The sequence below is a fragment of the Macaca thibetana genome, chromosome 8 (genome assembly GCF_024542745.1).
Source record: "Macaca thibetana thibetana isolate TM-01 chromosome 8, ASM2454274v1, whole genome shotgun sequence".
NCBI lineage: Eukaryota > Metazoa > Chordata > Mammalia > Primates > Cercopithecidae > Macaca > Macaca thibetana.
In genome coordinates, this window is record NC_065585.1 from 2,794,897 (window position 1) to 2,819,959 (window position 25,063).

Here is a 25,063-nt window from a genome sequence, read left to right on the forward strand (position 1 = left end):
CTGTGCTCGGCCCCTCCTCGCCTGACTCACTTTCTCTCTCCTGTGGCAGGTCCCCGTGTCAGAGGTAGAAGGAGGGGTGGGGGCCTGGGCGTCACAGAGAGCAGGGGCCAGCATCCGTCAGCTGTGGGATGGTGGTGTGGTCTCAGGGTCCCGTGGAGCTTGTAGGCCTGCTGGGTTTTCTTCCTGGAGGACGACAGTGAACTCCTCTTGATGTTGTCTTTGATGCCTGTGTCCTGGTTTCTTGGGCCAGGTGGGGTATTGGTGGGAGTCTGGATCGGCCCTGCCATCCAGCTGCCGGCCTCCCCAGTGGGAGTTTTCCCAGCCTCCTCTCTCACAGCCGCCAGTCAATGTGAGGCCCAGCTGGACCTTTGAGACCACCCAACTGCCCTTTGAAGGTGGCAGCACGGCTGGGCCTGAACCCACTCCCATGGCCGTAGCCCAGGTTGCACCCTGCAGCGCCTTCAGAGACCAGATGGTTTTCTTCCTAAGGGAGTTGCGCCCAGCTCCAGGCGGGGCTCACGTGCCTGCTGCCTGGTCCTGCGAGGCACGTCTTCCTCTTTTTCTTCCGTGACACCCAGAGACAGAGGCTGAGGGAGACACAGACACAGTCCAAGAGAGAGGCACCCACTCAGGGGCCTCCGCAGACAGGTGACGGGGGAGGCCTAGGACAGGCTGAGGGGTGGGATGGAGGGGCCGAGGGAGGGAGCGGAGCAAGAAAAAGCATCCAGAAGTCGGGGCAGGGCCTTGGCCAAGACGCCGCAGAGGAGGCCCGGGGGAGTCTGCTGGGAGGGGCACAGCAGGGAAGGAAACGGCACTGGTGGGGTGGTCTTCTCAGGAGGGGGCCGTGGGCATGTTCTGGGCCCTTCTACGTATGTGAGCTCAGCTCATCCTCCAGCATTGCTGTTAAGGCCATTTCACAGAAGAGGGGCACACAGGCTAGGGAACGTGCCAGGGGCCACCCAGGCAGGAGCCCCTTTGCCCCCTGCTGCTCACGTGAGGGGTGAGGGAAGCCAGCACACTCTTTCCACCCCGCAGCCTCTGTCTGTCCCTGGGGCCCAGTTTCTCTTCCCATCCATCCAAAGCCAGTGGGCCCACCCTTAAAGAGGGCCATCCTGTGTCTGCTGTAAGGCTGAATTCATGGTTATCCTCCGTGTCCCAGCCTGTCCAGCGCTTCCCTTTCCTTCTCCCTCCCACTCATCCTTCATTGGTTTTCTCTCATTCTTTCAGCAAGCGGCTGTGGGGCTCTTCCCGCTCTGCTGCCAGATGCCAGGTCCCAGCAGCCCAGGCTGCAGTGAACATGCCCAGGGCCCTTCCTGCGTCTGTCGGGCTGGGGACCTGCAGAGTCAGGCTCCCATGGCGGGTCTTTCAGTCGAGCCTCTCCCCTGAGATCAGATCCTGTGTTCAGTTGCCCATACTGTGTTTCCAGTGAGTGGCTTCTCAAGGTCAGTGTCTGCCAAGCGGAATTCAGAATCCACCACCTGCTCTCACGGCCTTCGTCTCCTTGGTTGATGGCAGCCCTGTTCTTCCATTTGCTTAAACCAGGGTCATCATGCATTTCCTGGAAAGGAGCAGACTGTAAATGTGTTGGTGTTCTCCGGCTTCAGAGTGTCCGTTGCAGCTATCCGGCTCTGCCCCATGGTACAAAAGCAGCCCATAGACAACCCATGGATGAATGGGCGTGGCTGTGTGCCAGCAAAGCTTTATTGCAGATGAGGCAGAGCGCCTGTGGGTGGTTGTTTGCCAACCCTCAGCTTAGGCTAAAAATGTTGTGTTCATACTCATTTTTTTAGAGTTGGCGTTCAGCTCATGTGTGGTAAGAGACACCTATCTTAAGTATGCAGCCTGACGAATTGTTGCAGGTGTGTCCATCCCTGGAACCACAACCTCGATCCAGAAACAGAGTGTTTCCAACACCCGCAAGTCACCTTTGTGCTCCTTTCCAGCCCGGTCCCTCCTCGCAAGGGTGGCTGTGATCCTAGTTGCTGTCATGGTTAATGAGTGTTGTCTGGTTGTTTTTGTGATGTCAGCCTTATTGAAGTGTAATTTATATACAATAAAATTTACTCTCTTAAGTGTGCAGTGAATTTTTATGAATGTATACAGTCGTACAGCACCACCACCATTAAGATACCGGACGTTTTCACCACCCAGGATGTCTTCCCCTGCCCCTGCAGTCCATCCCTATGCCCACTCCTTGCCCCTGGCAGCCACTCACCTGCCTTTGCTTCCTGCAGGGTTTTTTTTTCCCCCATTCGTGGAAGAGTTTATGTATTTAGTATTACTTCTTTAAATGTTTGGTAGAATTTGCTCTGAAGCCTCTAGGCCTGGAGTGTTTGTTAATGGAAGGTTTTTAACTCCCAGTTCAATGTGTATTTAATAGATACAAGGCTGTTCAGGGTTGTGTCCTTCAAGGAATTTGTTGATTTCATCTAGATTGTTGAATTTATGGGCAAAAAGTTGTTAGTAATATTCCCTCATTAGTCTTTGAATGTCTGTAGGATCTGTAATGATGTCCTCCTGTGCCTGTGAGAAACAGCTTTGCCAACAGAAGTGTTGTGCTTTTATACAGCTCCTTTTGCTTTAGTCTGACATTTCCAGTCAGAATGCTGTTTTCCAAAGGTACTTAGGTCAGCAGCTTTTTTTCTCTACTTCATTTTTGAAGACATTTTCATTGGGTATAGAATTCTGGCTGGCAGATTTGTTGTTGTTGTTGTTGTTGTTGTTGTTTTTCCCCTCAGCGCTTTAAAGATGTTACTCCATTGTCTTCCGGCTTGCATGGTTTCTGAGGGAAAGTCGGCTGTAATTCTTCATTTCTTTGCATGCGGTTTGTATTCTTTCTTTGCCAGCTTCAAGATTTTTTAATCTTTGTTTTTCATCAGGTTCAGTATGATATCTCTACGTGTTTTTCACCTTTTTTATTTAGTATTTATTTTGCATAGTGTTCTCTGAGCTTTTTGTGGTGGTGGTTGTTTTTGAGACAGGATCTCACTCTTTCCCCCAGGCTGGAGTGCGGTGGTGCTTGGCTCACTGTAATCTTAAACTCCTGGGCACAAATGATCCTCCCGCCTCAGCCTGCTGAGTAGCTGGGCACATATCATTGTGCCCAACAAATGTTTAAATTTATTTTTTATTTTTTTGTAGAGATGGAGTCTCACTTTGTTGGCCAGGCTGGTCTTGAACTTCTGGCCTCAAGTGGTCTTCCTGTCTTGGCCTTCCAAAGTGCTGTGATTACAGGCATGAGCCACCATGCCTGGCCTTTTGGGTCTGTGGGATGATACTGTCTCAGCTTGTTTAGGCTGCTATAGCGGAATACCTTAGACAACAGAAATGTGTTTCTCACAGTTCTCAAGGCTGCAAGTCCAGGATCAAGGTGCCAGCAGATTTGGGTCCTGTGATGGCCTATGTCCCAGTTCCTAGATGGGGCCTTCTATCTGTGTCCTCGTGTGGTGGAAGGGTGAGGGGTCTTTCTGGGGTCTTATTTATAAGAGCACTGATCCAATTCATGAGTGCTCCACCTCTATGATCTTGTCACCTCCTAAAGGCTCCTCCTCCTAACACCTTCAGGTTGGGAGTTAGATTCCAACCTTGGAAGACACATTCAGTCTAGAGCGAATGCCTTTCATTCTTTCTGGAAAGTTCTCTGCCACTGCTCTCTCTCTCTTCACCTTCTGGGATTCCAGTTAAACATTTGCTAGGACGTTTGATAATGGCTGGTAGGTGCTTGTCTTTTGTTTTCCTTTTTCACTTTTTTCTCTATGTTTTGGTTTGGGTAATTTCAGGTTGACTGACTTTTCCCTCCTGGCTGTGTTGAGTCTATGGCAGAGCTGCAGAAGCCTTCTTCATTTCTGTCTGGTGTTTCTAATTGTTGGCATTTCCCTGTGACCCTCTGTTAGTTTCCATTTCCCTGCTGAACTTCCCCACTGCTCATGCATTTTGTCCATCTTTTCTACTGGGGCCTTTCACATAGAAGCCATAGTTATTTAAAATTCCCTGATGGTTCTGAGGTCTCCTCAGTCCAGCTCTGCTAATTGTGTTGTTACTTGACAGTGGTTTGCTTTTTCTAATGTTTTTGTGCGTCTTGTACTTTTTGATTGATTTGATTGATTTTGACTTCAGATATAGGACTTCAGACTGAGATAAGTAATATTTATGCTCAGAAATGGGCATTCCCCTTATACTAGGCCATTTATGTGGGGTTGAGTCCAGCTGGTCAGGGGTTGGCCTGGGTTCGGGTTTTGCTGCAGCTGTTTTTACCCTCAGTATATGACCCGGTTACAGACTCCCCTGGAGTTACTTGGTGTTTGGGGTGGGTGGGTGTTCCTGCCCTACTCTCCACAGCGTTGGGCTTCCTCCCGTGCTCACGCTGCAGATACAGAGGTGGTCTCTCCCCACATTGTTTCCCCTCCTGCAGCAGGAGGTTCATTTGCTGGCTGTTGGGAGCCTGGCAGCTGGGTGACGGTTGTCTCCTTGTAGCCTCAGTCTCAGGCAGGCCTGGTCTCAGGAGCGGGGGTTTCACGGAGACCCTTCCCTCTCCCTGCGGCAGTTAAACTCTGCTTGAATCCTTTGCTGGTCTTTAGAGGAGAGTGTTTTCTGCCTCTCCTGCAGTCCTGTGGTGGGCCCAGGAAGGCGCCCTGCCCCTTTTCCGGAGACATGAAGTGCTTTTTGACCCTTTCTTAGCCACTGTGGGTGTTCACGGATGCCGTGGGGCCACAGGGCTCAGCCATTGCTGCCCTTAACCCATAGGCTTGGGCTTTTATTCTTCAGGGGAGAGGGGCTTCCTGTCTTTCAGCTGCAGGGCCGCCGGTCTGCTGGCACCTGCGCCCCAGGGGTCCTGCCTTGTCCTGTGCTAGGCTTTCTCTTGAGCCCATGGAGAAGAGCTTGTGAGTGCATGTGGCCGCCCAGGTGGCTTCACTCTTTTTGCCTACCTGGGTGGCCCCTGGGGTCTCCCGTCCTTTCTCTGCTGCAGAAGCCAGTGCTCCCACCTTCTCTCCTGGGACTCTCTTTCTTTCGGTTTCAGGCTACTCCATGGCCCTGATGCTTCAGCCGTCTGATGAGTCCAGGCCTTTTCATATTGTTAGGTTCGGGCAGCACTCTTTCCAGCTTCCTAGTCATAGGCAGAAGGGGAACTCTCCGAACCAGTATACATTGCATTTCTCTAGTTGTGAGTCAGCTTGAACAATCTTTTCATATGTTTAAGCACCAGTTTTATATCCTCTGTGTGTAAATTTCCTGTTTGTGTCTTTTGCCCTTTTTTTTTTTTTTGGTTTCCTTGAAGTTTTTATGAGCTCTTTATATGTTAAGGATAATATTTGTCCTTTGTCTCTGGCATATGTTGCAAATATTTTGTCTTTGCTTGTCTTCTGTTGTCTTTCTGCGTTGCTTAGGGTGTTTTTTTTTTGTTTGTTTTTTTGTTTTTTTGTTTTTTTTTAAACCATGCAGAAGTTTTTTTGTTTGCTTGCTTTTATAAAAGCTGTGACTTGCGTCAGTCTTTCCTTTTATAGTATTTTGATTTTGAGTCCTACTTGGGAAACTTTTCCCTACATAGAGGTTAAAGGAGAATTCATTCTTCTGCCCATGCTTTCATTGTTTTGTCTTTTCTGCATTGATAGCCGTGATCCATTTGGAGTGTGTTCTTTTTATTATGTGAGGTATGAACCAATTTTTTTTTCTAATGTCTAAGCAGATGTCTCAGCACCATTTACGAAAAAGTCCTTCTTTGATTTGTGATGCCGCATTTATCATATACTAAATTTCCATATGTACGTGGGTCTATTTTTAGACTTTCTTCCTTATTCCATTGGTCTATTTATATTTTCATGCACAGTTTTAATTATAGAGGCTTTCTAGCATTTTAATAATAGCGATGTAATTCACATATCCTAAAGTTCACCCTTTTGAAGCGTATAATTCAGTGAATTTTAGTCTATTTACAGTGTTGTACATTCATTACTATCAAATGCCGGAATATCTCCATCACCCTGAAAAGAAAGCCCACATATATGAGCAGTCACTCCCTAGTCCCCCTCCCCGACCCCGGCATCCGTCCGTCTGCTTTCGGTTTCTGTGGATTTGCATCTTGCGGCCTCTCGTGACAGTGGAATCACACATGTGTGGTCTTTGGTGTCTGGCTCCTTCCGCCTCGCACGGTGCTTTCAGGATCCGTTCCTGTTGTAACGTGTGTCAGGACTTCACTCTCTAGGACTCTGAAAGTCCGCAAGTGTGAGCCCTTTTTGTTTAGTGTTTTCCCAGTTATTCTTGTGTCTTTGTTTTCCTAGATGAACTGCCTGTGATGAACTGCCTGTCAACCCATCCAGCTCCATAAAAACGCATGTTGGTATTTTTATTGCGATAGGAAAACTGACGTCTTTGTGATGCAGTCATCCTATTGAAGAACAAGGGAGAGCTTTCTATTTGATCAGTTCTAGTTTTCTGAACTTTAAAATACTTTAAAGTCCCCTTGAAGAGATTTTTCCCATTTCATGTTAAATTTATTCCTAGGTATACTGTGTTCTTTGTTGCTGTTGTAAATGGGTTTTTTCCTACCATGACCGTCTCAGACTGGTTTCTGTGTATGTGAAGGCTGTGAATTTGTGTATGTTAATTTTATATCCTGATACTTTACCAAAGTCTTTCATTGTTCAGATTTTAACATTGTTTTGCTAGGGTTTTCCAAGTATACTGTCATATCATTTACAAGCAGAGAGAATCGTGTTTCATTTCTTTCTTTGTTTTTAATGTCTTGTTGATCTCTTGTTTTACCTGCATTGGCTGACACCACCAGAACAGTGTGGAATAGGACTGGAGATAGCCGGCACCTTTGTTTCCTTCTTGATATTCGGGAATTGTTCCTAGTGTTTTTTATTAAGTAAGGTGCTCATTTAGGATGAAAGATTCTTTATCATTATAAGACAGCTTCTGTGTTTTCATCAGGAATGAGCATTGAACTCTGTTGATCCTGTTTTTAACATCTGTGGAGAAACTCACCAGCTTTTCCCCATAGGTTCCTTAGGTTAATATGGTGTAGTGCACTGATGAGTGTCCTCTTGTTGAACTAGCCTTGCATTCCTGGGAAAAACAAGCAGAGGGGTTTTGGGTTTATTTATTAGTGTTTTATTTAGTATTTTTGCATAAATATTTATAAGATGTTCATTTGTAATTTTTTCTTTTTCTTGTTTTTAGGTTAGGTTTATTAGGTTTTGGTGACATGGTCATACATGCTTCATAAAAGCAATCAGATTGGGAGGCTGAGGCAGGTAGATCACGAGGTCAGGAGATCGAGGCCATCCTGGCTAACACGGTGAAACCCCGTCTCTACTAAAAATACAAAAAATTAGCCGGACGTGGTGGTGGGCACCTGTAGTACCAGCTACTCGGGAGGTTGAGGCAGGAGAGTGGCGTGAACCCGGGAGATGGAGCTTGTGGTGAGCCGAGATCACGCCACTGCACTCCATCCTGGGTAACAGAGCGAGACTCCATCTTAAAAAAAAAAGAAAAAAAGCAATCAGAAAGTTTCCCTTCATTTTCAGTGCCCTGGGACAATTTATGGCACATTGGAAACGTTTGGCCAAATTCCTCTGCAAAACCGTCAGCTGCTGTAGCTGCACAGTCTTGAGTGTTCCTGTCCATGAACATGGTAGGTACCTTCACTCATCTCCATGTTCTTCACTTTCTTTTAGTAATGTTTTGCACTTTTCAGTGCTTGCACCTTTTACAGTTATTCCTATGATTAAAAAATAATTTCCAGTGAGTTTTAATTTTAGGTTTAATTTAGAACTTTTGGACGTAATTTTAAAGAAAAGTTACCAGATTAACAGGAAAACTTGTTGTGTATATTTTGCCCAAATTTCCCAAATGTTAACATGTCTCTCATTTGGTTTATTCTTTCTTCCCCTCTCTCTGTCTTTCTGTCTTTCTCTCTGTCTTTCTTTCTTTGTGTGTGTATATATATGTATGATTTTTCTCAGAACTACTTGTTAGTGAGTTGCAGACGTGATGCTCCTTGATCCCCAAATAGACAGTGTATATAGCTACAGCACAGTGATCCAGATCAGGACATTGACATGGATACAGTAGGCTTCTCCATTCTAAAGGTCGTGTTTGTATTCACAGGAAAAACCTTTTGAATTGTGTTCTTTTTAGCAAAACGTCCTTTCTAGTACCGTGAAATCCCAGATCCTGTGTTGGTTTTAGTGATTGTCTCTTTAGCCTCCTTTTATTTCAAACAACACCTCAGTCTGCCTGTCTTTGAGGACATTGACATTTTGAAGATGGCTGGTGAGTTCTTCTCAGTCTGAGTGTCTCTGCCGTTTCTCACAGTCACACACTTTGGGCAGGAAGATCACGGAAGTGATGTTCTTCTGTGCATCGTGTAAGAGGGATACGTGGTGCTGGCTTGTCCCATGGCTGATGATGCTGACTTAGATCATTTGATTAAGGTGATGTCTACCAGCCTTCTCTTATGTAAAATTATTTTCTTACATTTTTAATTAATAAGTATCTCAGGGAAGATCCTTTGCGATGATGTAAATATGCCATTATTCATCAAACCTTCACATACTAGCTTTAACATCCGTTGGACATTTTACCAGAGTGAATGATTATCCTGATGGTTTCTGGTTCCATCATTCCTTCCACAGTTATTAGCTGGCTTTCTACTCTAAAGAAAAGCTCTTCTTGTTTTTTTCCTACTTATTCATCTGTAACTGTGTGGACTGATGGATTTTTATTTTATTCAATGAGTTATACAGTTCTTATTTATTTTAATGCTCAGATTGTCCACATTTGGCCAGGGACAGCCTTTTCAAGCTGGTTCTTATGTCCTTTTGAGATGCCCCTCCCTTTATTTGAGCTTTTCCTTACTCTTTTGCATAACAGCATGCTCCGTGCTCCAGACTTATACTTTCCTGGCTGTAGCCCTGGAGTCAGCCATTTCTCTAAGACATCTTAATATCTCTTGCTTGCTGTCGGTGAAGAGTGGTATTTAGGAAGCAAGAGCTCTGTGCTGGGTGTGTCCATTGCTATGGGGGTGTGTAGTGTCTCAGCCCTCTCAGTGGACAAAGCTAGGGAGTAGCTGTCTGTCATGTACACACTCAGCTATGTAAATGAGTGTGCCTGTGTGATTATATATACCCACACACATCTATATCTGTATTTCTCTGTGCATCTTAAAAACTATGAATTCACGCTGACTCCTCCAAGTTCTAATCGAGCACCACTGCTTGGCGAGTGAGCGCGGGAGTGCTCAGTGTGGGGGGTAGGATGATGAGGACACGCTCCTCTTCCTCCGTAGCTCGTGGTCCAGGGGGGAGACTGCCGTGAGGGCAGACATCAGGCCCTAGTGCTGGTACAGGGAGAACACCTGGGAACCCTGAGTGTGGAAGGTGGGGCAGTAGAAAGCATTGCGGCCATGGGATGCCAGGCACCTTATTCTAGATCTGCTTTGTCCCTGTGACCTTGATAAGTGATTTTCCCTCCCCAGGTTTTGTTTTCTCATTTTAAAAATTGAGGTTTCACTTAGAGGATTCCTGGTACAGGTGACTCTTCTTCCTCACCTGGAACCATGCTGTCTGTCATCACTCATCGTCCCCTTTGATCCCCAGACAGGTCCTACACATCTCCACGAGACTGTGGTCTCACGAGCAGGTGTGGCCAGATGCAGGGCACCATCTGTTGGGCATCCCGGTCTCATGCGAGGGCATGCGTGGTCTTCACCCTGATGTCTCTGGGTCGGTTGGCTTGCAGAGCACCCTGAGGGCACATTCATGGGTGGGTGCCATTTTGGTGGATTCTGTGCATAGTGGGCAGTAGAGGGGAGGGTGGTCCAGGGGACATCAGTCACAGCTTGAAGGCTCCTGTGGGGACCAGTTCGTGGTGTCTGGCCCATAGGGTGAGTGGCAGGCTGGGCGGCTCAGGATTCCCTGGGAACGCCTTCTTCAGATTGTGTTTTCATGTTCCTACAGGGACCAGTGGACCAAGAGGCCACATTGAAGGGGCTCTGTAGGGGCTGGTGAGAAGCTCAGGGTGGCCTAGGGAAAGGGTACAGTGGAGCCAGGCTCATGGGGCTGGGGAGGGGCACGAGGCCCCTGTGCACCCTGAATTGGAGCTTTAACCCACATCTCTTCTCCCTCTCCTCTCTGGTTCCTGCCGAAAAGACCACGTCTCCCCAGGCCACCTCCACCGGTGATGGAACCGTATGACATTTTCTTACAGAGGGCAGGGCCAGCAGCCTCCACACTGAGCTGGAGGAACCAGGAAACAGGATCCAGAGGCTCCCCGCTTCCTCACCATGCCCTGCTGTTTCCTCTGGGCCATGTGGTCTTGGGATGGCTCTCCCTGTAGGGCCATCCCTGGCAGATACCAGTGCACAGGGAGCCACAGCCCTCACACAGCCACGTGGGGAGATGACAGAAGGTCCTCTTCCTTGCTGGTGGCTTGGAGACTGGTCTGTTTGAGCATAGCATGGTGGCTGTGGGCTTCTGGGGGACCAGGACCCCTTCTAGGTGTCTATGCATTAGGGTGGGGCCAGGGACCCGAGTGTCCAGAGACTTGAAAGTTGGGCTTTGAGTTCCTGCCTGGGACCTGAGAGTGTCTCACATGTTTCATCTCACTGGTCTTCATGCCCACCCTCTGAGATCTCCCTTCTTGGTCCCATTTTACAGATGAGGAAACAGATTCAAGGGCTGGGACTTGCTGGGGCACAGCAGGCTAGAGAGAACCAGCTAGAGGCTGAGCTGGGACGTTTCTAGGTCTTCTGCTCCTGGACTGGGACTGTGCTGTGGTGTGAGTGTCCCCTCCACAGCTCACTGAAATCCGGTCACCATTGTGACGGTATGAAGAGTGGGATCCCTGAGAGGTGACTGGGTCGTGGTCACTGCCGTATCTGGGGGTGGGCTCCTGATGAGAGGAAGCGCCGGCCCCCGCTTGCTCTCGGCCTCCCGTGCTTGTGTGCTCTTCCACTGGAGGCCCCTGCGTCTTGGACTTCCCAGCCCTCAGAACCGCGAGCTGAGGCCATCTCTTTTCTTTACAGACTCCCCTGTGTGTGACATTCTGTTACAGCAGCAGAAAGTGGGCTCAGACGGTGTTCTCTGCCTTACACTGAATGCTTTTAGGGATTATACAGAGAAGTCTAAAGAGGCCGAGAATATCCAGGGCAGGGAGGTGACCTACTGCTGTCAACATGGGTCTGTTGAGGCCAAGCAAGGGAGTCAGCTCATTCATGGTGGGAGGACAGCTCCAGCAGCAACCCCTGAGGCCACAGCTCTGCTGGGGTCCTGGGCCTGTCTCTTCCCGCCTGAGAGTGGGATGCCAGATAAGGCGCTCTCTTTCCCTGGGACTGCCCCTTCCTGTGCCGCTGTCTGATTGCTGCCTGTGGAGAGGCTGTGTTACAGGTGTGGTGAAAGCTGCGTGCCGGGCAGAGGAGCTGCAGCATGGCCACCTGTGGAGGTTCCCAGTGGGCAGCTGCCCTGCACAGCAAGCTCTCCTGCTGCAGGCGATCAGGGCGCCTCATCCATCATTCAGTTTCTCCTCTTGAACTTTGCAGTTTCATTTTGCCCAGGAAAATGGTTTCCCCCAAAGGGCAGGCTTCGGGGAGCGGAGGTTTGCGCTGTGGTCTCTCCCTGTGGTGGGGCGGGGCCGAGGGCTCCGGCGGTCTGCAGCGGGCGCTCGCCGTTGTGGTCTCTCCCTGTGGTGGGGCGCAGCCGAGGGCTCCGGTGGTCTGCAGCGGGTGCTGGCCGCGGTCTGGCCATTGATCTAGGCGTCTGCTCCCTATGAACTGGCAGCTCCCTCTATCTTTTCCAGCCTTGTCTGTGGAGCTCGCCTGAGGCTCACTGAGGGAGTGGGAGGGCAGCATGCCCGCCACTGGCCAAGGGCAAACCCGAGCCTGAGCTCCCTGGTAGCGAGTTCAGCTCCACCCCCGTCACCATGTTGTTTCCCAGAGGACAGGGGAGGCTGGGGGCTGCAGAAAGCCCGTGCGTGAGCAGCCCAGCTGGGGCCAGAGCCTGCCCCAGGATTCACTCCGCCACACTGGGTCCGCAGGTGGGCACCGTGGAGGCCACAGGTCGCCCTTGCCCTGGCCCCTTGTCCAGGTGTGGGCCCTGGGCTGCTTTCGGTGCCCTCACTCCTGGGAGGCAGCGCCACTTCCTGCCGTTGCCTCTGCTGCTGCATGTCCCAGCTGGTGGCTCAGCCCTGGGCTCGCCGAGGAGCCCGTCCCTGCATTCATGTCCTCCAGCCCGAGTTGTCAGGGGCCTCTGGTGCCCTCACTGACCAGGCACATCTAGTCAGCTGCCCTCATCGTTTCCTCCCCCATGGGACAAGCATGATGCCGCTTTCCTGTCTGTCCCTGTTTGGAGCACAGAGTCTTCGAGAGCAGGCCAGGTCTGTCTGGAGCTGCTGTGTCCCCGCCATGGTGCCCGGGTCAGAGGTTCAGAGAACGCATGCCCGAAGGTGAGGGAGGGACTGCTGTCCATTTGACAGATGAGAAAACCAAGGGCAGGAGAGCTGATGCGACCTCTGTGGGGCCTGGCCCTGCGAGCGACCTGTTCTCAAGCCAGGCGGAAGGGCTGGGGCTGTTCTGGAAGCCCTGGCCTGGAGAACACTGTTCCCACCGGCTGGGGGAAGGGCAGCCCAGTCTGGATATCCTCTGCCTGTGTGGGGCCCGGCCCCCTGCCTCAGAGGCCCTGTTGGGGAGTCTGACTGAGGGGCTCAAGACCCACGCACTGGCCCCACAGCCCAGGAGTTGGGGACCCAGCCCCACAGCTGGGGCTGGGAGTCTGGTGGGCAGTTGGGTTGGCCTGCTGCCTGGCCTCCCCTCCTCCTGGGCCTGGGTGCTTTGTCCCAGGGGCAGGCTGAGTTGCCAGGGTGGTGGCACGCCTGAAGTGGGTGTTCCCTGGCACTGCCACTTCCCCCGGCGCCCTGCAAACAGGATCTGGGCAGTGCAAGGACAGACGGCTCCCTTCAGGCTGACGGGGGCTGGGGGCCCTGGGAAGAGCCGGCGCCAGCCTGAGGGGCACAAGGCCGGAGGGGCTGGTGGCTGGCCTTGGTGGGCACGGAAGCAGCTCGGTAGGAAGCCTTCTTGGGAGCAAGTGGGGCATTGTCCATGGCCCCTGTGTGGCCTCATTGAGGCAGCCCTGGGGCTCGGGCCATTCTTGGGCAAAACAGCCTGGCAGCCTCTGCCCACCCCTCCGGCCTGGCCCTGCTGCCAGCTTCCGCCCAGCTGGGCTGCGAATGGCTTCTGCAGCCCTTGCCCAGGCCCTCAGCCACATCTGGCTCAGCCAGTGCCCGCTCTGCCCTTGCCACACTCCCCCAAGAGACTCCATGTCCCCCTCAAGCCTCGTCCCTGTTCTCTGCCACATCCCCTCCTGGCCGTGCCTCTGGCTGCGCAGCCCTCCCTCCTCTGAGCGCTGGCCCTGGCTGGGTCCCCTGCCCATGTGCAGCCCTTATGCTGGCCTGCCTTCTCCTGGAGGCTTCGGGGGCACCACCATGTCCTGAACTCAGCAGAGTGCTTTGGTTGGGAAGGCCTGGCTCCCTCTGTTGCTGTGCCCAGGCCTTCGAGGCTGCATCCCACAGTGCCCGGCTGCTTTCCTGGCTTGTGTGCCACGGCCCTTCCCTGCACCCACCTCACTCCTGGGAGGATCTCGTGGTATCAGGGTGAAGTCCCACCTGAGCGAGCCAGCATGCCTGGGCGCTGACCCCTCCTCCTGGCAGGGCAGCTGTGCCAGCTGTGGTTGGCAGTGCGCTCCTGCTGGGACAGGAGTGGCATGCTGCGGCCAGGGGGTCTGAGGCCTTCTGGCATGTTTCATGCCCTGCACTGACAGCTGGCTGACCCCGGGCCTTAGTGTCCTCTTCTTGAATGGGATTATAACCCCTGCCTCACAGTGTTGTGAGGATCAGCATTGCTCACAAAAGTGAGGCACCTGGCCAGGGCCTGCTGAGCAGGTGCAGGTGAGGCAGGCAGGCTCTGGGTGGCCGGGGGCCAGTCAGATTCTCTTTTGGGGATTTTCCCGGCTCCCCTGTGAATGGGAAGCATGAGAGCACCTCCTCATGGACTCGGGTGGCATCCAGTGACGTGAGTGGTGCCGAGTCTCAGGACACTGGCTCAGCACCTGTGAGGGCTGGGCTTCTCGTTCTTTCCCCCTCAGTGAAGGGTGGACCGACCCTGTGGGGGTCCTTGACTGGGGACAGGAGACAGGGTTTCTGATCTGGCCTGCTGGGACGTGCTGAGGTCAGGGCAGGGCTGGGGTGATGACGCACTGGAGCGGGCCAGCCCTGGGTGAGGACCGTTCTAGCAGGTGTGCAGCCTCCCCTAGGCAGGGAACAGGTGGGCGTCTACGTCTTACGGAGCGTGGCGATGCTCGGCCTGACGTGTGGTCAGCATCGGGCTCTGAGGTCAGGTGTGGGCAGGAAGGTCAGGACGGGAGCACCTGGCTGGCCTGGTGGGGGCATGAGCTGGCTACGGGGTGGAGGAGCAGGAGCAACATGGGGGAAGCCAGGGCACAGCCTGGGCAAAAGCACGGAGGTGGGAGGCAGCCTGGGTGAAACAGGCAGAACCCCCAGAGAGCAAGGGCGTGGGGCAGGGGCGCAGCAAGAGCTGAGGCTGGGGCAGGACAGGGCCCAGCTCCCAGAGAGCTTGGGTGCCGGTGTGGGCACAGGGGCCACTGCTGGCTGGGGCAGTACTGGGGAGGGCTGGACCAGCGCAGGATGGGGGTTGAGTCGGACACTGGAGGGAAGTGGAAGCGTGGGGCACCTGGAGGGTTTGGGTTGGTACAGCTCAGTACCCTGTGGCCCCTTGTGGTCTGCCAGCGATGGGGGGCTTGCACCCACTAGGTTCCAGGTGTCCCCAGGGGTCCAAAGTGGCTGGCTGGGTGGGGCCGTTAGTAGGCAGAAGACACGTGTTCCCAGACCAGCTGCCTCTGCCTGTGGTGACTCGGTGGCCCCTCCCACAGGTTGGCCTTTGTCTCTGAGTTGGCTGAGCAGACACAGAGGTGTTTCATGTTCCCGTGTGCAGTGAAATGAAATTGTGAATTTGGTCAGGTGGTCTCTTTGGTGGCGGCTGAGCAGCTCACGAATCTTCACTCCCCTCCGCGTGCCTGGCCAGAGCAGAGGGGAGTTGGGCAGCCTTCCAGTGCCCACTGGGGGCTCCAGCTCTGATTCAGCTGAGCTCTTTCAGACTTGAATCCCTTCCCTCCTCCCATGAGTGCTCCTACCTCTCATGAGCCCTCCTCAAGCTTCCTGTGCTCCCCCTTGTCCTGAAACCCAGCAGACCCTGCTGCCCTTTGCAGTGATGGCCGCTGGCTGCTCCTCCTTGTCCTGAAACTCAGCAGACCCCGCTGCCCTTTGCAGTCTCATGGAGCCTCCGCCGTGGCTTTTGTGACCTCCGGTTAACATCCCCCCAACTTGTCCCCATCTCCTGTGTCGTCTGTGGGGCCCTCTCTTCTCTCCACGGTGGCTTCTCTCCCTGGGAGTTCTGTTCCTTACAACTGTCCCTGCACAGCGGACTCCCCTTCTGCATCTAGCCCCACCTCCAGGGCTTTGGGTATCTGCCTGCCTGTGGGAGCCCCTCTGCGTTCATCCCTGCACACGGCGCCCCTCACTTTCTGGCACGAGGAAGTCAAAGCACTGTCCGCATGCCTTCTGGGCCAGAACTTGGGGCTTGTCCTTGACTCTGCCTGGGTTCAGTGCCAGTCCCTAGCTCCTCCCTCCCTCCCTGCCCGGGTCCTGGTTCCTGCCGCCACCTGCTCACTGCCCTGCCAGCCCCTCACGTGCCCCCAGCAGCTTGCTCTCGATCCTGAAGCAGAGGGAGCTCCCCAAACACAAGTCTCATGTCAGGCCTGGCTGACCCCCCTCAGTGCCTCATCATCATTTTAGATGATGGCAAGTAGTACCCTGTGCTGAGGACCCCCTTGAGCCACTTTCTTGGGACTGCTGGACCCTCCCCACCTGGGGTTTGAGCACCCCTCCCCGAGTTCTCTGAAAGCCTCTGCAGCAACCCTCGCCCAAGACGGCTTGTGCTGGCTCCTCCATGGACGTTCATATCCTGAGGCCAGGACAGGCCTGCTCTGCTGGTGTGGTGGCACTGGGGCACAAAGGGTGTATCTGTAGGATTGGGCCATGCCCTGCATCAGCTGTGTCTCCCAGTGGCCTGTATGGCCACCTGGGACAAAGCTAGGTGCTCTGGGGCCACCTCCCAGGGATTTAAGGAGAGCCCTGGATGCTCACCTGGCTCTTGTCTGCTGAAGGCATACCCCCCCAACAGCCCTCCCCTTGATTCCAGACAGGTCTTTCTAGATGATGTTTCATTGGAATTTTACAAATTAAGGTTTAATACTTTAAAATTACACGTGCATGTAGTTTAGAGAGTAAATGAGTTAAATGAGTTGTACAAAGTTAATTAAGAAAAACAGTCATCCCCAGTCGCCCTCCATCCCCTTTCCCAAACTCATCTATGTCTGATTCTTCTAGTAGATTCTTTTGATGTTAATCTCTAAATAAAAGACCTCTATTGCTAGTTGATTTTTTAAATGTTTACGCATTATCAGCTTGCAAGATGAGGATTCAGGTCTGTCTGCACACACAAGTACCTGCTGTCTCACAGGTACACACAGGCACACACATGCACGCACACACACCCAGGGGCATGCACACACGTATGCACGCACACACGTATGCACACACTCCCTGCTTCCCCTCCTCCCGGTGTAGCTGCAGTGCTGTCACACTCTCAAGGAGACCAGGGCTTTCCTAATTAGAACCACATGTGCTGCTGGAATCAGCCCAGTCATAGGAAACCGGGATGATTTTCTTCTCTGCTCAACCTTTGGTTTTCCCTGGAGTTTGTAACTGCCTTTGTTTGCCTGGTGTTTTTTGTACTTCTTAGGAGCCTGAAGCCCTCCTCTAGCTCTCAGTCTCACGTTCCTTCACATCAGCAGTTCGGCTTTTGTCTTCTTGAAGAAGTCTTTCTAGAACGTTCTCCTGGGGCCCTGTCAGAGGGCTGCCCTCCTTGCCTGGGCACAGCTTTTGCCCTGGGTCCCCTTCAGCTTCCTCTGGTTGCAGGCGGTCCAGGCTTTCTTCCCTCCTCACGGTTCCTGGTTCTGGCAAAGCTCACCCTCGAGTACCTCCCCAAGAAAGCATGTGTGGAGGGGTGGTCTGGGGACCCCCGGCGTTGGAAATGGCCTCCTATGGCCCTCACACTAGTTCTCCCCGCACTGGAGCTGTGGGGATCTCCCCAGTCACCGTGGCCTCTGGTGCTGGATGTGGGACTTGGTTGCCTGTGGACAGTCTCCTTGTCTGGGTGTCCCGAGGTCTCCCGGGGCGTGAGGGGCCCCTACCCAGCTTGAGTGAGCTCTGGCTGGGATCAGTGCGAATGCTGTTCCTGACCATTCTCTTCCCCTGGCTCTCCCGTCCTTCTTTCTGAAGCTCCCCTTCCTCCGATGGAGAAGTGCCTGTGCAGGGACTCCCCGTGTCTTCGTGCTCCGGTTTCTGGAGGCCCTTGCTCTGCCTGCCGCTTCTCCGGAGCTCTTCGCTGCTGCTCCCAGTGTTGACTTCTCGGTGCTCCTCTGTGTTCTCTGAAAGTCCCTTTCTTGGCCGTCCCGTTCCTGTGCTGGGGCTGTGAACACAGCCTTTGTTATCTGGGCTCGTTCCTTTGAGGGCCGTACAGAGAACATAGGCGTTGGAACCAGACTGCCCGGGTCTGAAGCCTTCTCCACCCGTTACCAGCTGGGGGACCTTGGGCAAGTTACCTCACCTCTCCGTGCCTCAGTTTCCTCAGCTGCGAGGTAAAGGCAATGGTGGCCCCAGCTTAGAGGGTTGTGCGGATGGATCTGTGCGAGCGGTAAAGCGCCTCTGTGGTTGTCGCCATGCGCCAAGTGTTAAGGAAGTGCCGGCTGCCGCGCTGTTCCGTGTTGAAGTTTTGGATGGTGTCTGTTTCCTCCACGCTGTGTTTCCCGCATGTGTCTTGGGCTGTCTTCCACATCTGAGCTTTTCCCGATGAGGCCCCGACCCGTGTGCGGAGCTCTCTGCTCGCTGGGTTGAGACCTGCTTCTCACTCGGGGCTCCTGGAATCCCACCTGCCCTCGGAGCCCACCCTCCCCTGGGGCAGCAGACATCTCCTGCCTCCTGTCTTCCCCTGAGACCCAACTTCCCGCCCACCTCCCCATTCCAGGCAGTGTGGAGAGAGGGGACTGGGCAGGTACCTGGCATGCGAGGCCTGAGACCCGTGGAGAGAGGGGCTGAGCACCGCTCTGCCTGCCGCCTCCCTGCGTGGGGCTGGACGTCTTCATGTGCCCCGGGCGGAGCTCGGTGCAGCCGCAGCTTGCACCAGCAGCAGCTGTGAGTGTGGCAGTCCTGCTGGGCCGGAGGGTGCTACGCCTGTAGGGCGGCACCGCTGTCCCTGAGGGGTTTTGTTTTGGAAAATGCAGTGGTTTTTAATAAAGATGTTCTCTGTGTTCACAGTAAGAGCTTTGTTATTTAAAATGAATTACTACGGTTTCAGAAGGGTGTGTTTGAGTTCCTAATGCGGTGGGTGTTGGTAGGTGTGATCCGCAGCCACCAGAGCTGTTTGGGTCCCGATTGTTCTGAGCAGGGCAGTGGGGCCCACTGGGGCCATGGTGTCCTGGTGCTGCCCTGCTCTTGGCGGGGCTGGATGGCACAGGCAGGCATCTTGCTCAGAGGGAACGTGGCGGTCACACCGCCTTCCCCAGCCCTAGGGACTTGGGCCTGTACTCAGCTGGCGTGAGGCTCACTTTGCTCTGAAACCTGCCTTCACGGTTCAGGTGTTTATGTGGGAGGGTGGAGCCCTTGCCCTAAGGTGTTTAGAACTGAGTGTGGCCTGGCTGGCAGGCTCCATAGTGATAGCATTAGGGTCTAGGCCAGTCAGAAGCTGCCCGCACAGGGACCCCTGTATACAGGGAGGACGCTCTGGCAGTGTCTGGGCAGGAGAGCTCCCGTTGTCCTCTGGTCGTTTGCTCTGAGTCCCTGGAGCTGCAGCCCATGGGAGGAGTGGTTTGGGCAGGATGCCCAGCTCCCCAGGCCAGGGATAGCCAGTGCCCCTAGGATGGCACCAATGCCGTGAGTTACATGTTTAGTGCTTACTGTTCACCAACCGTAATGCGTATCTGATTACATCTCACAACAGCTCTAAGACACAGGTCCTCTTCTTCCCCTTCACAGATGAGGAAACTGAGGCCCAGAGAGGCCCCGTGGCTCTTGCCCAGCTGCACAGATTACACTCAGCCAGGGCAGAGCCACCCCGGGCCTCACCCAGCCCCGCTACTGTGGAGTGTGGCTCAGGACAACGGAGCTGGAGATGCTGGCGGGCTGTGTGAGCGCCGGGTTCTCAGCCTGGCCTGGGCCTGACTCACATGCAGTGGATGCTGTCCTGCCTGCTTGGCGGGGGCCCTGCCGGGGCCCAGTGCTCCCAGAAGCCAGCTGGGATGCTGGCGGTGGGGGTTGGTCTTTAAGAGCCGGTCAGAGGGCTCACCTTGCTGGGGGTCCCTTTTGGGAGGGCATGGGGCACGCCTTCCTCAGGCTGTGTTTCTGTGTTCCTACAGGGACCTGTGGACCAAGAGGCCACCTTGAAGCGGCTCTGTGGGGGTTGCTGTTTGGGGGCTGGTGAGAAGCCTGAAGTAGCCTAGGGAATGAGTACAGTGGAGCCAGGGTCCCGGGGCTGGGGAGGGTCAGGAGGCCCCTGTGCACCCTGAATTGGAGCTTTAATCCCCATCTCTTCCCCGTCTTCCCCCTGGTTTTTCTGTTTCCTCCAGCTCAGTGTGGAGGCTGCTGGCCCTGCCATTTGTAAGAAGATGTCGTACGGATCCATCGCTGGCGGAGGTGGCCTGGGGAGCCGTGGCCCTTTTGGGGGACCTTCAAGACAAGGCTATCAGCCCCTAGGTAATGATAGTAGCTGGCAGTGGGGGCAGGGAGGAGGGGATGGCAGTGGGTAGGGTCCCCACTGTGTCATGCTGATGGCTATACACCAGTTCTGTTCTGTTGAGGAAAGTGGCCTGTGTCCTGAGATGGGGTGTGACTGCTGAGCTCAGGCGATTCAGGCCCCTGGAAAGGAAGCATCAGGAGTGGCTGTCCTGCGTGCGGGCAGACCTGAGTGTCCCAGTTCATGCTGGGCATGGAGCTGGCGCTCAAGAGAACCAAGCTGCTGGTGGGTGGTGCTCAGGGTGTTTGGAGAATGGCTGAGGGGATGCAGCATCTCACCTGGCCTTCCTAATGACGGTGTGGAGCAGGCGGCACTTTGCACTCCGTACAGAGGAGGAAGCTGAGGACCCTGGGGCTCATAAACCTCACCCCAGGGCCGTGCAGCTGGTGCAGGGCAGAGCTGGGGTTTATTTCTAGGTATTGCAGAGTGTATTTCAGACAGGGGTGCACTGGGTTAGGATGGCAGCAGGGAGGACGGGTGCGTTGGGATAGGATGACAGCAGGGAGGACAGGGGCGCACTGGGATAGGATGGCAGCAGGGAGGACGAGTGCGCTGGGATAGGATGGCAGCAGGGAGGACAGGGGCGCGCTGGGATAGGATGACAGCAGGGAGGACAGGTGTGTTGGGATAGGATGACAGCAGGGAGGACAGGGGTGCGCTGGGATAGGATGACAGCAGGGAGGACAGGGGCGCGCTGGGATAGGATGGCAGCAGGGAGGACGGGTGCGCTGGGATAGGATGGCAGCAGGGAGGACAGGGGCGCGCTGGGATAGGATGACAGCAGGGAGGACAGGTGTGTTGGGATAGGATGACAGCAGGGAGGACGGGTGCGCTGGGATAGGATGACAGGGAGGACGGGTGCGTTGGGATAGGATGGCAGCAGGGAGGACGGGTGCGCTGGGATAGGATGGCAGCAGGGAGGATGGGTGTGTTGGGATAGGATGGCAGCAGGAGGACGGGTGCGCTGGGATAAGGATGGCAGCAGGGAGGACGGGTGCGTTGGGATAGGATGGCAGCAGGGAGGATGGGTGTGTTGGGATAGGATGGCAGCAGAGAGGACAGGGGTATGCTGGGATAGAATGGCAACAGGGAGGACGGGGTGTGCTGGGATAGGATGGCAGCAGGGAGGACGGGGTGCATGTGGCCATTGGTGACATCACTGAGTGCTCCTCCTCATCTTGCCATCACCACTTAGTGCCTCTCAGGCCAGGTCCTCTAGGATGACCTCATCCTTCCTGCCCACTGGGAGTGCTGGGCTGGTCTGGTCTCCTCCCACTTCTGCCTCCCTTTCCTCCTTCCCGCTCAGACCATTGATCCAGCGTCTGCTGTGTGCCAAGAGTTGGGCAGGAGGCAGAGAGACAAGTGAGTCCTGTGCCCTTGGGGGCCCGTGTTCTGACTGGGATGGTTCTGAGATCCTCTTTCTTGAGTGCTAGGAAGGAAATGACCCAGGGACTGGGACTGCCAGCCCAGAGGGGCGGGCTGCATGAGCTGAGGAGGTGAGGGAGGGCCCTCGGGGAGGGGGTGCTTAGTGGAAAGTAGAGGGGGACCCTGGAGGAGGCAGCCCCGGGAGACCTGAATGAGGGTGTCCTGGGAGGCCGGTGTGGATGGAGGTTCCTTCCATGGGCCAGGGGAGCCTGCGGGGCCTTAGGCAGGGCACAGTGTCAGTTGCTTGATCTATATTATGTTTAAAAATGTGTTCTGAGGGACACTGAGTAGACACAAGACTGCGCGTGTGTGCGCGTGTGCATACGTGTGCATGGGGTATAGATACAGGTTCAGATCTAATGGTTTGGAGGTGGTGAGCCTGACCCCCAGGCCCCTGCTCCTTTACTCTCCCCACTCCTTCGTCCTTGCACTGAACTGTGTATGTGCTGCATCTTGCTGGTTCTTCACAATTTTGCTTATGTGTGTGCATATCCCTGAGCTGTATGTTGCTGAGCTGTGCAGGTTTTGAACTTCCCTGGGCTCAGACGATTTGTGGGGCTCCGTGTTGTGCTACTTTTACACATCGTGTTCTGAGAGCCTCCACGTTTCGCGTGGCTGTGGCCCCTTCGATTTCGTGCTGTATCATGTTGGGTTCTGTGAGCACACCGCGGCATCTGTGCACTTCTGCGTCTCAGGGATGCTGAGGCTGGTTCCCGTGTCCTCCCTCACAGCCTGTGCCCGTGGCCAGGGCCTCTGGTGGCACATGGTGGGGTGGCATTCCTGGGCCGGGCCACCTGCAGCTGAGCTGACGCGGGCCCCACCCAGAGCCCTGTTTGCTCCATGTCCTTGTCAGTACCCCGGGGTGTCGGACTGTGACGTCTTGCCAACCTGGTGGGTGTGGCTTGTCCTCTCTGGTTGGAATGGATGTTTCTCTGATAATGAATGGGATGGATCCCCTTTTCGTGTTTATTGGGCATGTGGGTCTTCCTGCCAGGGAGCACTGTTTGTCTGCTTTTCTCTTGGGTTTGCCTTGTGCTTATGGGTTTGCAGGCTTCCTTCCTGTGCTCTGGAGATGAAAGCCTCATCAGGTGGGTTTACACAGCCCGACCCAGGCCGGACCGGCTTCTCACTGGGAGGCCTGCTGGGAAGCAGAAGCTCTCAGCCAGGGCAGCCTGGAGTTGATCCATCATTCCCTGCGGGACTTGCACTTTTTTGTTTAGTAACTTCCATCACAAGATGATATTGCTGCCATCTTTTACTTCCCTCTGAAGATTGAACAATTTGTTTTTCATATTTAAGACTTTAATTGACCTTTGATTTTTGTTTATGGTTTGAGGTGGGATGAGTGTGGAGGGGAAACTGTGATGTCGTTTTTTCTCTGTTTGAAGAACAAATTGTGTGGACTGTTGAATTGCCTTTCTTCTGCAGACCTGCTGACAGCTCTGTGATAAAGTTTTCATTTGGGTTCTCTGGTCTAGTTTGCTTTTCATGTGCCAAAATCCACCTTAATTTCTGTAGCTTTACTGTAATTCTCAATACTTTTTAGAAAAAATTGCCCTTCTCATTTTTCTACAGAAGTGTCTCGGGTATGTTTGGCGGTTCGATGTTGACCATAAGGTTTAGGATCACCTGTTGCACCCTGGAGCTTTGACTGGGTTTGCCTGGCATCCCTGCGTCCGTGTGGGGAGACGTGACTTCTTTATCATTCTGAGCCATCCAGTCGGTGAACAGACACATGTCTTTATATTTATGGGGTTTTCTTTAATGTTTTTCAATGAAGTCGTATAACTTTCTCTATAAAGATCTTACGTACCTTTTCTTAAATTCATTTCAACAAAGTAAAAACTTTTTTTTCCTGCTGTTGTAAGTGGTACCATTCTGAATATTACATTTTCCAAATGCTTCTTGCTGGTGTGTGCACGCAGTTGTCTTTTTCTAAGAAACAGAGTTCAGACATTTTATTTAATTTTTGGATATTTTATGTTTTAATTTTCTAAATGTGGAAATTTTCAAACACATCAAAGTAGGCACAGACACGTCGCAGCCCCGGTGTACCTCAGCTTCCCCTCGGTGCTCGCGGCCAGTGTGGCCGTACATGTGCCCCCAAGCTGCTCCCCTGCCGTGTCATTCTGGAGTAAATCCCAGATAGCAGATCATCTCATCTGGTAATATTTCAGTGTGTCCCCAAAGAGAAGGACTCCTTTTATGTGTGACCAGATTTCCACTGTGACAGCTCGTTTGGCCGCCGTACCCAACCTGCAGTTGAAGTGCCGACGGCCTCTGGGAGTGTCTGTTTCAGAGATGCTGTTTAACCTGGAGCCTCCCGAGATCCCGTGCTACGGCTGACCCGTGCTCCTCCTTCGAGTGTGTCTTTGTCTCTGGCTTCCCTCTGTCTCTTTATTTCCCTCCAGGTTTATTTGTGGAAGAAACCAGACTTTTCCTGTGTGGTGTAATTGACTTTTGTGTACTGGTTTGTGTCCAGCCATGTTGCTAAACCCTTTTTATTGTAATGATTTGTCTGTGGAATCTTTTGAGCCTTCCCTGTAGATGGTGGTGTTTGTGCATAATGACAGCGTTTTCGCTCCTTTTCCAGTGCTTTCGCCTATTATGTGTTTCTTTTCCTGGCTGGAACCTCTACTGCAGTGTTGAATGGAGACGGTGGTTCTATTCTTGGTGAGTTTGTGGAAGAACAGGATTATGTATTCCTTGAACGTTTCTGGGATTTTGCTGTTAAACTATGCGGATCTAGTGTTTTCCTTTGTGGAAAGATTTTCTGACTGCCCGTTAATTCCTCTAGTTGTAAAACATTATTCAAGCTTTCTATTTCTTCTTGGGTCAGTTTTGCTAAGTTGCATTTTTCTGGAAATTCTACTGTTTTATTTAAATGTTCAACTTACTGAAATTAAATTGTACACAATAGCCTTTTACTGTCAGTTGTGACACTGGGGCACCCTCATGTAATGGTTAAGATGCAGATGCAGAAGCTGGCCTGCCCCGGTCCCAGCCCTGCCCGCCCTGCCTGCCCCGGTCCCAGCCCTGCCCGCCCTGCCTGCCCCGGTCCCAGCCCTGCCCGCCCTGCCTGCCCCGGTCCCAGCCCTGCCCGCCCTGCCTGCCCCGGTCCCAGCCCTGCCCGCCCTGCCTGCCCCGGTCCCAGCCCTGCCCGCCCTGCCTGCCCCGGTCCCAGCCCTGCCCGCCCTGCCTGCCCTGGTCCCAGCCCTGCCCGCCCTGCCTGCCCTGATCCCAGCCCTGCCTGCCCTGCCTGCCCCAGTCCCAGCTCTGCCAGTCACAGCGTGCCAGCCCTCCCTGCCTTGGTCTCAGCCCTGCCCACCCTGCTGCTCATGAGCTTTGTGAGCTCAGGGTGGGGAAGGGGAGGCGAGAAGAGGCCTCCGGCCCGGTGGTCATGCGGATGGTGCATCGACACCCGTGAAGCTCGGGCAGGGCCGCTGAGGGCTGGTGGTGGCTGCTGCTTCTTTCACAGCCTCAGAGCCTCAACCACGTCCCCTTTCTCATTCCTGATATCCTGTATTTGTACCTTCTCTGTTTTCTCTTACAGTCAGTATCAACAGAGACCCGGCAGTTGTGTAGGTCTCTGCAGAGACGTGGCTCCTGGCTTCCGCCTTCTGTGCGTGCGAGTTTAAATCGTGATTGATTTCTGCTCGTACTTTCATCATTTCCCTCCTGTCTTTAAGTTGATGCTGTTTTATTTTTCTGACTCCCAGA

At 53.7% G+C, this 25,063-nt stretch overlaps 1 protein-coding gene across 2 annotated transcripts in view; it reads left to right on the forward strand.

The window, feature by feature from the left end:
- The window catches only part of TSNARE1 (t-SNARE domain containing 1), a 134,476-nt gene that overhangs the window by 28,996 nt on the left and 80,417 nt on the right, over positions 1-25,063 (forward strand). Inside the window, exons 2-3 of one of the 2 annotated variants that reach the window (XM_050801009.1) lie at positions 1,228-1,442; positions 19,752-19,878. In XM_050801009.1, coding sequence (XP_050656966.1) covers positions 19,791-19,878 — 88 coding nt within the window. In that variant the 5' untranslated portion in view covers positions 1,228-1,442; positions 19,752-19,790. The remainder of the gene's footprint in view (positions 1-1,227; positions 1,443-19,751; positions 19,879-25,063) is intronic. The other variant, XM_050801008.1, reaches the window with a different exon arrangement.